The 13136-nt window shown below is 41.5% G+C and overlaps 1 protein-coding gene across 1 annotated transcript in view; it reads right to left on the bottom strand.

Annotated features, from left to right (window-relative positions):
- The window catches only part of LOC112963864 (rho GTPase-activating protein 7-like), a 76452-nt gene that overhangs the window by 5758 nt on the left and 57558 nt on the right, over window positions 1-13136 (bottom strand). The window contains exons 2-5 of the mRNA XM_026061308.1: window positions 5720-5836; window positions 4086-4167; window positions 2581-2644; window positions 28-1382 (exon numbers count right to left, since the gene is read on the bottom strand). Of these exons, the coding sequence (XP_025917093.1) occupies window positions 28-1382; window positions 2581-2644; window positions 4086-4167; window positions 5720-5836 (1618 nt within the window). The remainder of the gene's footprint in view (window positions 1-27; window positions 1383-2580; window positions 2645-4085; window positions 4168-5719; window positions 5837-13136) is intronic.

Raw genomic sequence — 13136 nt, 5'->3', positions numbered from 1 at the left:
TACTAGTGAAACCCAAGCATGACTAACCTGTTGGCCTTTTTAGAGTCTGTTATGTATGCCACTTCCACAGAACTGAGCTCCTTGGCCAGTTCACAGCTGCTCTCTCCCTYGGTAGCTGGGAAGTCTGCTGACTTATCTTCTGAGTGCTGTATTTCAAGACAGATTTCTTTAGGGAATGATGGATACAAAGAGGTCAAGTCCTTGGCAAAGTCTGAATCCCCATCATCTGAGAACTTCTCCGTCCACTGATCGACCAACTTTCTGAGACCTTTGACATCATCTATAACATTGTTCAGCTCTGAAAAAACATCGTCATCRCCAACTTCTGCCACCTCCAACTTATCAAGTTGAATATTGGGCACGTTGTCGTATATGCTCAGCCTGTTATCTGTGCACAAATGAGGGCTACTGGGGGTTTTGCAGTCCTTAGAACTGCTTCTGCTCCTGGTCCTTCTGCACCCGTGAAAACTCCCAGTTCTCCAGTTGACAGAAGAGTTGTCTACTGCAGAGAGGGAACTGTTTCTAAGTGCTTTGGGGAAAGTACCAGGCTTATRGCCTTGTGGTATTTGAAACATCTGGTTCGTTCGCAACTTCATTTCATTCTGTAGGTTTTGCTGAGGTATATCATTCCACAGCAAAAGCTTGCTACAATCCAAGTCCTCTGCGTATGTCCCCCCTCTTTTATAGTGGCTTCGTGGTTTTGTAGCAGGACTTGGAATGCTCCCTGTGCTCCTGTGTTCAGATTGATTGCTGCTATTGCAGCTCTGGAGAGAATAAGAGGAATTGTTCTTTGTTTGGAGGTCAGAGAGGTCAGAAATATTTACACAGTTAAGCATCTTCAACTTTTCTTCATTAAGCCCTTCCAGAAGAACAGGTTCACTTATCAGGGGTTTGGCCTTTGAGTGACCACTCCTTAAGTGGCAGCTCCTTAAGTGCAACTTCTCCATTTTCTTCAGAAAGCTCTTCCCCTTTTTATACGGTGACTTATCCAAAAGCTTCTCTTCACTGGTGGTATTTAAAAATCCAGTGGCAGGAGGAGAACAACTAAAGGTGCCTGGTGAAGTCACTTTATTTGAGGAACACCTTGAGTAACTCCTGCTGGTCTCCACATCTTCAAAAGGTTTCGGGAAGCTAACAGCGTCACTGTCACCACTGCTAGTACTGTGAACTGAGGACACATCATGTTTCTCTCCATGATCCAAAAAAGTTATATCCTCATTGCCGATGTTCCTCGGTATTGGACTGCCTGGGACTGATGTGCTAGCACCTTCCTCTCCTGGGAAATCTTCTAGGCTCTCAAGACGAGACCATCTCTGACTGCATCTCTCATAAGCCCATTTGTTACTTATTGCACAAGGTTCATCATCTTCAGATTCATCACTCTTAGAAGAAAAAAAATAGATTTCAAGGGCAAAGTTTGGTAAACTTACTTAAAATTAAAAACTTAAAATTACTGCAGATGTAATAAAAAAGGAGACTTAAATTTTCTGCCTACTTCCAAAACCCCCAACACCCACATATGGAAATGTGACCATCATTACACATTGAGCCTGAAGGTCTGTTCTGAGCTCTGTGCTGTCAGCTGAAAAGCACAAAAACAAATTAATCCCAACCATGCTGACAAATCTGGTAATTTTACTGCAGGAAAAGATGGCAGATTTGATCTGAGGAGGATGAAAATTCTGTTTTGCAGCAAATCATGAGGTTTTAAAAAGTGAATTTTTCCTGAAGCCAAACAAACCAAACTCTTTTTCATGTTTTTGTGACAAAAAAACATCCATTTTCTGGCAGAAAAGCATTTGACTGTAGGGCTGTGAAAGCATCAACATTTGGCACACCGTCTGGGAGACCTCAGCCCCACTTGCTGTATTGCCCCCATTCCAAGCGAGTGCTTGGCCAGCAAACCATATGAAAGATGGGAATGACTTGTCTCTTCTTTATCATTCCCTGAAGGCATAATGGAAACTTTCAAAAACCTCAACATTTTTCCAACAGATGACATCATTATTTTCTTGCTAGTCCCACAGTTAATCCATGGTACCTAACAGGCTTTGAAATCCTACTGTAAACCAGACATGATGCGACTACAACTCTGGTTTGTCAACAGGCTATTTTGTTTGTTTGTTTGGAGAGGACAAAGCCAGCACAGCTAAAACCTATCCAGCCCTAAAAAACCAGCTTCTGACAATATTGGCTTGTCCATTTTCATTTCTTATCCCTTCTTCAGGCAGTAAGAGTGAAATTTCACTTTCAGACCTTAAATATGATGTGAAAATACTTAAGAAAGCATTGAAACACATGCTAAGGTGAGTCCTTGGTGCAATTACTGACCAGCAATGTGTGTCAAAAAAAAACCCTAACTCAGCTGACAGAGTTATAAAATGAATATTACTTAAGTTCTATAAAGAATCAGTCTTCACCACTATGATTTTTAATGGAAAATGCAAATACAAGATGGAAGAGAATAGAAAGAAAAGTTCAGAAATTGCTATTCCTTCATGAACCTTTGAAAAACAGTTCTTTGGTATAACAGCTTATCACATTGTTTATGAGAACATTAACTATATTTTACAAACATACCCGTTTCCTCTGATGGCTTATTTCCACTTTCATTGAAGCACACTTGTTCAATGTGTTCAGTCGTCTAGGTATAAGAAAAAAGACTGAAGTTTTAAATTAAATTACTTTATTTCTTAAGAACAGACACGCTCAAAACTGGTAGTGAATTTCTAAACTGAATCTGCATTATTGGCATCAAAGACTGACATTTTGTTATAGGTGCTCCATACATACTGCCACACCAATGCCCATTAACAACCCCAAGATGTTCACGGTTCCAATTCTGCCATCATAAAATAAGAGGAGAGGACCATAACTAATTAGTTCAATAAAAATCTTATGATGAGCTTCAGTGATGATTGTGAAAAACTCTGAACTGATTTAGGACTTTTCATTTTAAGAATATGAAAAATGCCTGAGTCAGCTTCTTAAAAGAATAGAGAGAACTGAAGACATTAACTTGCATCCTTGGAAGGACTTTACTATCTATCATTTTAACTAAAACTTATGAGATAATAAGGTCACAAATGAGACAAACTCTTAACGGTTATACAAACATGCAACATCAACAGGGAGGCATACCGGCAGCCTGCAAGAAACACTCAGGACAAATCTAATACCAAGAAAGAAAATATATCATAAGTTCTCAATAATATCTACGGTGCATTAGGGATGTATATACAAATGACTCCTTTTGGAGCTCCCAACAAGCCAAATTTGAATTCAGGAGAATGCACAAAGACCCAACCATTCTGCCAGAAGAGTAACTTCTCTTTCCTTTAAGAGCTATAAATTCTCACTGCCTCCCTTGGATTGACCACACAGCATGGCATGGGTAGCATGGAGTTCACATAACCTGCTAAGCRAGCTCATAACAAGAAAGCTTCAATAACTGCAGCGCACTTTGTTCTTCTGCTACTGCTATCGTGGCAGTCCTACATCAGGGAAGCTCACAGAGCACTGAGTTCTACTTTGCACTGACAATGCAGTTTCACTTGTGAGTTGTGAACAACTGTGGCAAAACAATAAATTTTAGGTCAATACTTTTGCTCCTTAATAAAACATTCAGGAAAAAAAACAGAAAAAACTATCCCTTTTGCAGATCATTTTTGCTGTTTCTCTCCCTGGAACATCTCTTTAGAAGCTCACTAGTCAGAGGAAATCCTTGCACCCTGTAATGTGTAGTTCTAAAGAGCAAATCATCATCCTACCATGTGCTCGCAGGGAACTGACTATTCCTCCTCAGCATGCAGAAGACATTTCACATTGCAGAAGAGACAGATTTGATGCTTAATATAACATCACTGAGACCTTGGCCAAAGAAGACATGTAGGCACATGCTTACTTTGCCTTTAAATACTTAAATCATTCAAGTTTACTGGTACTTAAGGATGTGTTTAAGTGATTTCCTTCAGTGGAAGCATGAGGGAATATCTTAGTCTCTGACAAAAACTCAGCTATGAAAACAGGAATGACAAACAATTTCTGGAGTCAGGCACTGAGGATGATTCATAATTAACATTTACCTGAAAAGGGATTCAATGGCATCTCCATCTAAAAATTCATGATCTTTCCTCACAGTTTTTACATCAATAGGAAACTGCATATCTGTGAATAAAAAAATTATTTAGATTTTGAAATCTGAGTTATAATTGCAAAGATTTTCAATTTGGCCACATATTTAGCACAGGTTAAATAAATCTAAACCTATAGCTACATATCCACACAAATGACCTTCAAGTTGGTGAGAATCTGTTCCTTAGAACAGGTGTGAGAATAAGTTTAGGCATCTGCTTGCTCTCATTAGCTACAAGTACACCAGCATTTGCTGCCTGGGAACACAACGTTTTCAGGAGCATGCCATCCACTTGCAGTGGCCCTGAGAACTATAGCCAAGGAACACAAAATTAAAGCTTTGCTTTGTTTTGGTTCTCTGTACTCCTGCCTTATAATATAGTATAAAACTAGGAGTATTTTACTTGAGCTTTTGCTGATGGTAAGGTAAAATGCAGCACATGACATACTCTTTTTGAGGTGTAATGAGTCTGACAAAACATGATGTGCTTGAAAGCTAATCGATATACCAGCTGAAGAGTTCAATGTTCCAGCTTTTGTGATTTGCCTTTACAGATAAAGGAACCAGTGAGATCCATCAATATTTTCTTGGGTTACTTTTTAAGCTTAGTTATCTAGTCAAGCCAGGACACTGCTTAAACGGCAAGGTAATACAGAGGTTTCATTATCCAAAAGCATGACAATATGCACTGTCAAACTGTAAGATTCACAGTTTATATTGTAAAATCTGCTGTAGTCCAATGGGAAGCATTATCATGGGACACCATGTTTCAAGGTAGAGAGCTTTCAAATTTAGCTCTGCATTTCCTGAGTGCTCAGTTTCCGAGCTTTAATTTTGCACTGAATAGGGGAAGTGGGCACAAGAGCCCGCAGTAGTTGCCACTAGTTCTTTGAACTGTAGTTCTTCAAATCTCTCCTAAAAATAGATTAGATTTCGTTAGAGTATATTCCACGTTTGTAACAATAAATACATATATAAAACAAGAACAGTTTTAAGGTATAAGCAGAAATGTTATCTGAAAATTATATGAGTTCACGATGCATCCATTTCACCCCCACAAGTAATATGTACTCTTTGCAGCTTATTAACAAAATGAAAACAAGCTGATATTGTGAAATGTGACTGTGGTGGGCTGCTTCTGAGTATCTGAAAAACTTATGATTGCAAGATGATTTTTCCAACATTCTTTTTCAAAACACCACTCAGAATATTGCTCAAGATCTCAGGCTGGAGAGGCCTTAGATGAATTTTGGTTGCAGTCAGTGAGTTAGAAAAAAATAACACTCTACGCAAAGGAGATCRAGAAAATTATAAGCAATTAAAAATCACAAAAGCGGAAATTTGGTGGAGTTACAGTCTAACAATAACCAGGAAATATTTGGTACTTTATGGAATTCTACTGAGTCCATGTTAACCTAATTATGATGCCACTTCTGCAAGAACACAAATATTTACACGTTTGCATGAAGACATGGCAGGATTTGGAAGTGTTTCATCAAAAGTGTCAGGTTCTGATAGATTATTTACGTAAACAATTCTGCTTGGATTTGGTGTCAGCTGCTTGAAAAGTCTTTCAGATCATACCTTCAAATAACTGAGCGTATTGGGGAAAACCAGCAGCCCTCAGCCAGTCACAGGCTTCTCTGGCTTCAATTTCTGCAATGAAAACATAAAATTGATCGCCTACAGTGCTCACAAGGGCTAGTGACYGGCGCAGGATTTTACAACTTAGGCAAGTTCATTTTGTCTCGTGGATTCTCAAAGTATCTTATATATGAAAGTTTTGCTACTATACTGGCATCTGACATACTTCCATGTACATATCTTTGGAGCAGTCATTCCACCATAGGGTAGATATCAAACATATGGCAGTTCAGATACAAGCACTACTTGAGATGGCATACATCAGTGTGCACCARCTACCCTTGAGATTTGTACACTGAAACATCTCTTTTATGCTGAAATGAGTCATCAGAAAGGGGTCTGACACACGTCTGCCCCAGCACAGCAAAGCCCATTCATGCACTCTGGTTCTGAGAGAGACGACAAGAAACAAACAAATCCTATAATTAGACTTAAAATGCTATCGCAACATTAATAACACCGGACCCTGCCTAAGCATTCCCAGAATGAGAGTTCTCAAGAGTACCTGTTGCTAGGGTCTATCAATATTTATTTCCTTGCCAACTATCAGCTCTACTTGGCAGTCGCTTCAGCACAGCAGATGTCAGGAATTAACTGCTCATTTTGTGACAATTAATAAAGCCCTATGGCCAATAGTGTAACATTCCCACAGGAGCAGAAGTAGAATATAACCTCACAGAATCACAGAACACTCACCAGATGTCTCAAAAACATAAACATGTTTAGTGTTAGCACATACCAGCAGGCTCTAAACTCTGCAAATACTGGAAGTAACTGGGTCTGTTGCAGAGGAAAGGAATCCCAAACTACACTCTTTTTTTATGTCTGGGTGCCCTCCAGCACACATTACAACTGACACCAACCAAAAGGCAAAAATTCAATGCCCGCTTTGCTCAAACTTCTCAGCAGTAAATCATCAGTTTAACATAGTGAAAAAAATCATCAAAACCCTCTAGCACTTCCAAGAGTTTATTATTCTACTTTTAAACATTTCCATTATCACTTGATTCATTAGGACAATGGCATTTATAACAAAGGCTTCCCTGCACAAAACCCTGTATCTTTTTCATCTGAGAGTAAAGAGGTGCTACAAGACAATAAGGATAATTCCCTACCTAACAGATGCATGACTTTCCTTTTTTTTTTTTAAACTGCAGACCAGAAACTAATTTCTTCCACAATAGCCTATATCCATTGTGATAACATTTATTAATATACTCAGCACCACAATTTATCATGATCTTTATCATAACACAGCATTTACTGAAGATCAAGGCATGGGACTGATAAAACACAAGCATTGTACTGAAAGAGCAAAACAGAAAAAAGAAATCTGTAGAACAAGAGTCAGGAGGGTGACCGGTCAAACAGCAAAAGTCTTCACAAAGACAAAGCAATCTGTGGTTTTCACACAGGTAAACCCACAAAAGAAAACCTCGGTAGTAGCACTAACCAGCTCAGCTGTGGAGAAACTACAAGCTGTCCTCATTTCAGACCTCACTTCAGAACTTTATTTTTAGAGCAAACCAAACCACGAACAATGATGCAACTAAGAACAGGTTAGAAAATATTTTGCAGCTGGTGATGTCATTAGCAATGAATATGGCTGTAAATACAGAGACATTTTCACACTTAGAGGTGGCCTCTTCCACAGGACAAGGACACAGAAGCTGGGTAACATTTCTTTGCTAATGCAGGACTGTAAATCTTCAGGCCTTTTAGCACACTGTCGCACAGTTTCACTTTGCAATACCTCTCTTCTGTTAGGAGCCTTACAACCAAGAAGCACCAATACATTTCTTGGCCTATAACTCTACAATTATTTGCCATTAGATTTACTGTGATCATTCCACTGCTAAAACGACAACCAACAGTGTCTCACAACACCTCCAGACTTCTGGGAAGTCAGTGTCCCCTCCTCCCAATCCTACTGGAGATTGAAATCCTAAACAGCAAATGGATGCCTAGGAATTTTACTCTGATGCAAAGAAACTCCCAGACCAACTTGTATTACAATGCAAATGATCAATTTGAGAGGAGGAAGTAAAAAGGAAACAGGAAATAATTGCTCGAAAGGAAATAACCGCTCTCCACAAGGCTGCATTCAGTACTGATGTATGGGGCTGCTTTGCCTTTATGGCACATACAGCCTGAAGGACGAGTGAAAACTCATCAGTTGGTAATGGCAGAATACACATGAAATGTCCCAATAGTGGTTTCTGTCAGGGACCCTGGTCAGTTCTAAAGCTCTGCAAATAAAAGCCACAGAGGCCTAAAGGAAGAGCAATAATCATGAGTAGCTTTAATGGATAACAGCAATATATCCACCTTGGGCAGCAACTGTTACAAATAGGTAACAGACACTTATAAATCCTGCTCTAATGCAGGCACTGAAGTAACAGTCACAGTTCTGTAAACTTCTGTGATGCTTTGAAGCATGCATTTAAAAACTGCCAAGGTTCTGTTAAGCCTATGCAAGATTCACAGAATCACAGAATGGTTGAGGTTGGAAGGGACCTCAAGAGATCACCTAGTCCAACCCCCCTGCTCAAGCAGGGTCACCTAGAGCACGTTGCACAGGATTGCATCCAGGCGCGTTTTGGATATCTCCAGAGAAGGAGACTCCACAACCTCTCTGGGCAACCTGTTCCAGTGCTCTGTCACCCTCACAGTGAAAAAGTATTTCCTCGTGTTCAGATGGAACGTCCTGTGTTTCAGTTTGCGCCCGTTGCCTCGCGTCCTGTCGCTGGGCACCACCGAAAAGAGTCTGGCTCCATTCTTTCATGAAAAGCAGAGATCATCTTCTTGAAGAGTCTTTGGGCCTATCGAAAAGGTCCTCACATTAGTTTTTTGGCCAAGGAAATAGTACAGCTGAGCCATTTGTGCCGAAGATCCATTGCTAGCATCTGACCCTAGTCCAGCTTCATTGCCTGTCTACTCTGTCTCATCGTGAAATGATGACAACATATGCCTTAGGACCCAGCCTCACTAACTGATTTCTRTAGCTGCACAGTCACTACAAAATAATCGTTCAGGTTTATTCACCAGCTTTTAAAACAAATCTACTCATAAACACAAGCTGATACCAATTGCTCGGTTCTTTTTGATGCTGGAACAGTTGCTCAGATGCCTTGTTGGAGAGGAATTAGCTCTTCCTAAATAGAAACAGGAAATGGGGGAGCCTTTAGAAAGCTGGCATGGAGCAGCACTCCAACTACTACTGCAATTGAGCATCTCTGCCTCTGAGCCAGATGTCACACAAGTAGAAGACAATTTTTATAGACATTATTCGCACTATCTGCGTAAGATATGAAATACCAGAGCAACCCTAATGTGTCAACTCCTTCTCATGCACTGATTTCATAATTAAGCAGATGAAAAAAAGTCCATTTTCTTCAGGGCTCATTACTCTATCTTAGACTAGAGGCTACCAGCAAAATTCCCAAGGCAAGTCAGTTGTTTCCCCTTGGGCCATGGGAGATAGGTCACTACCAGATGTTCATGAGAAACAAAACACAAATAAGTGACCTGTGCAGTCTTTTGGGTCAGTTTTGGGTCGAAGATGGTTCAGTGCAGCCCCAGTGAAAACAGAAGTCAAAATTATGGCTGTATCATGGTCTTCCTTTTCCAACTGGCCCCTGGCAAACCTTGCCCTCCACAGCTGCTGTACCTTTTTCCTCCCGTAGCAGTGTCATCCTGTGCTCTGCTGCCCCCTTCTCTCTGGAGCCCTACCAACTATGTCAGCTTAAGACCYGAAAATCCTCATTCCCCTATTTGAACACCATCCTGTTTGCAAACCAGAGAGCAAACCCAGACTCATAAAGCACTTAGAACACCAGAAAAAATGCTACAGTGCGTATTAAATCCCTGTCTGAATGACCCCTACTATTAGCAGGAATGCTTGCATAGTTATTTTAACCAATAGTGAAGAGACATCTCTGCTGAGATTTAGACATTCTCTCTACGATATCTTTCTCACAAGAAGAAACTGTGCAAGGGAGAAGCAACAACTGAAACCAACCAGAAACAAAATGTGAAACAGGCCAGTCAGCCTCACTGCAAGATGATCATGAACTTCGACTAAACAAGAAGGAATGGCAAATTGCACTTCAAACTTTTAAAAACACTTCTTGTAAATAAAGCTGGAGGATGTAAATTTCTGTTTGAAAGCATAAATACAAACACATTCTTAGGATGCAGCACGATGCTCCAGTTACACAGATCTGCTGCCAAAACAGAAATCCTCTTTCTTTCCTTCCCCCTGACTGCACACTCTTAACACCCTTCTTGCACTGACTCTGCTGATCCCATGTGAGCAGGCCCAGCCAGCCAAACTGGCAGAAAACTATTCATTTTTTTTTTGCAAGATCAGTTTTCTGATACTTTAGCTTTCTGAACTGGCTACCACATGTTCAGACGATCACCAGTGACAAGCCAAGGGAGGTGGTGGGAGCACACACACAGGGAGCTGGTGCATACGTGCAGCTGCCCACTGGTGGCAGGGAGCCCCGAGGGCAGTTCAGTTCAGCGTAGCCTCAAGCTCTAGCCTAAACGTATCATTTTTCACAGTGGGGTCTCACTGTTGCTCTTCCATCTTGGAAGTGATTTGTCAGGCTATTTTAAAACGTCAAGATAGACGCAATATTTTTACTTCTGTCTTCATACAACACAGCTTTCCAGCTTTGACAGGTAAGAATCATATGGCAATCAGGTCTTAATACATCAGAAGGATTTGTGTCTGAATCTCTTCCAAAACCATGCCAGGGTGCAAACACTTTGAGAGGCTTTCTTGCTGCTTGTTGCACCTCTACATTAGTTACTCCAGAATCCTACTTTTCAACTTTTCTGCAGTATCCAAGTACAGCACTTCCGAAAAGAAAAAGATTTTCTCAACATGCCCAGCTCAACCCAGCTCACGAGGCACTCATGTCRGCTCTCCTTCCCATGCCATGCAAGCACAGGCATGAGAACAGAAAACAGGGCAGGACTGATTCTGACTTTATTTTATTACATATTATACCAATTTGGATGGCAACAGAAAAAATTCCAAAGAATTTTGTTCATTCCTGATCTCTGGGATTATATAGGAAGATTTTTTCCACATGGTACTAATTGCCCTACAGCAGCAACAGACAAGCGGACACACAGAGCCCCACTTTGTGACCTGCTTGATTGAGCGTAGCAGAGGCAAGCGTTCAAACAAATGAGATGTCACTGCCTCCCCTCATCGTTGCAATCCTGAACTACTCTCGTCCTCAGCCTCCCCCAGAGCTGGAGTCAACGAGCACCGGCCGTGCTTGGCAGCCACATGCCAAACGCTGCACAGCATTTTTCCTATAGCTCATGAGCCGTCGGCAGGTTCTTTACGCAGTAACTTAGACACTGTCATTGTTGGGTGTGCTGGCAACAGTGGAAGTGACAGGGCTTTTTCAGGGTCCGTTTGGAGACAAAATTATTAGTTCCCCACTACATTTTTCTGGTTTGTGTGTCTTGCTGGGTCTATAAAGATTTGTATTACCTCGCTATGACTTATAGCAGCTAATAAGGTATTTCATTTTATTCACAGTCTATGAAAAATGCATTTGCTAAGGTAGAACTATGATTTCCTGAGGATGTTAGGAACTGAATTATAACCTGTGACAGGACCTTCAAGAAGTGTCTTTTTTTAAGGTGTCTTCCCTCATATTCAAAGATACAGTCAGCATGTGTTGTCTGCCCAAGGTCTAAGGCTAAATGCCATGCTTTCAAAGCTGGGTGATTGGACTGACCAGGCCAAGCAGTCAGAGGCTTGTAAAACTGTCAAACTCTCCAAAATATTCAATGTATCATACATAAATGGAAATGTTTATTCTATTGTCCCTTGTGCAATGCAGACTAGTAAAGCCTAATTATATTTTATTAACCCTGGAGAAAAAAAAAATAAAAAGGATTATTGCTAGGAATTTTGCCAGGATAATTTAGGCTCCATACAGAAAATGAATATAAATGTCTGGAAATTAAAAGGCCAAGATATTTGGCCTTTCTTACTTTCCTGTTGTGCTGGTGCTTTGGAATTTCAGCCATCTCATCAGTTACCAGGGGTGGGAACTGCAATGCATCCCAATATTTTGTGGCAACATTAATCGTATTTTTATCCAGCTCCTTGGCATTAACCTCCCATGTTGGTTACTGGGACCTAGACAAGTTTAAAGACGTTCTTTATGCAGATCCCATTAACTAGCTTGTCAGTGTTTGCTTTTTATAGATAGCCTAACTCATTTTTCTTTGCATCTACATAAGTTAGAGAAGGCAGTGTTTCCTCTGCAAGACTTTTGAAGGAATCAAGGGAGTCAGGTATCTAAATCCCATTGACTTTAGGAGGAATGAGAGTCTAACTCTCTAATTTCCAAATCCACACTTGAAAATTCTTGTCCAAGGAAATGGGGCAAGAGACGGGGGATGTGGCTCCCTGCGGTCTAATCCCAGATACGTCACTTCTCCATGCTTTGGTTCAGCTGGCTGCAAAACAGCAACAGATACCACATTCCTCTGATGTTTCAACTACCTACAGCTGTTCTTTTACAAGACCCTTAAACATGACTGAGAAATATTCAGTATAAAACTTCTAGGAGGAACTGTAGGTAACAAGAAGGGTAACTGTCGGCTACCAGCAAAGCTGATATTAATAAGCCTATAGCAAAAAAGCCACTAGTGCAAACAAGTGTATTGCCCATGCTCTTTCCTGATGTAACGCTACATTTTCCTTTATTCTACAAAATGCCAAAAATGTCAGCGCCTGCATTACAAGTTCGATCTATCTGTTTTACAAATCATTTAACCCAACAGAGGCTGCTCAGTAAGTGATGCTTATTAAAAAAAGTTTTATGGGCTCCCCTGCGGGCGTGCTGCGCCGAGGCAGCCGACAGCGCAGAGCCAGGTCGACGGCCGATCTCTTACGCGGTCAATATACGCTACATGAACCGCGTCGCCATTCAAAGACACGCGGCAAGGGCGGAAAACCCCCCGTCTCCTCAAAGGCAGACTCTCCAGCTGGGACACCAAATTGGGAATCACAAGCAACAGCTACGAGAAGAGCGACCGGGAGCGCAGAAAGCCCAGAAATTATTTTAACGCTAACGAAGTAGGAATATAACAGAGAAACGGAGACTCTCCGCGTGAGCTCTTCCTCGCCAGGCGATTTAACGCACAGCCGACCGGCTTCACCGCTTCGGGCCGCTCCGCCGAACCCCCTGCGGCACCCTCGCACGGCGCCGTTTGCTCCGGGAAGGAGCCCGCCGCCACCGCCGCCCCGCGCTTCCCGCTCCGCTCGCCGCCCCGCGCCGCCCCGCGCTTCCCGCTCCGCTCGCCGCCCCGCGCC

The sequence above is a fragment of the Apteryx rowi genome, unplaced genomic scaffold, assembly GCF_003343035.1.
Source record: "Apteryx rowi isolate R43461 unplaced genomic scaffold, aptRow1 scaffold_18, whole genome shotgun sequence".
Classification (NCBI taxonomy): domain Eukaryota; kingdom Metazoa; phylum Chordata; class Aves; order Apterygiformes; family Apterygidae; genus Apteryx; species Apteryx rowi.
Note: the sequence above shows the minus strand (reverse complement) of the source record. Positions and strands in the feature narration are given on the sequence as shown.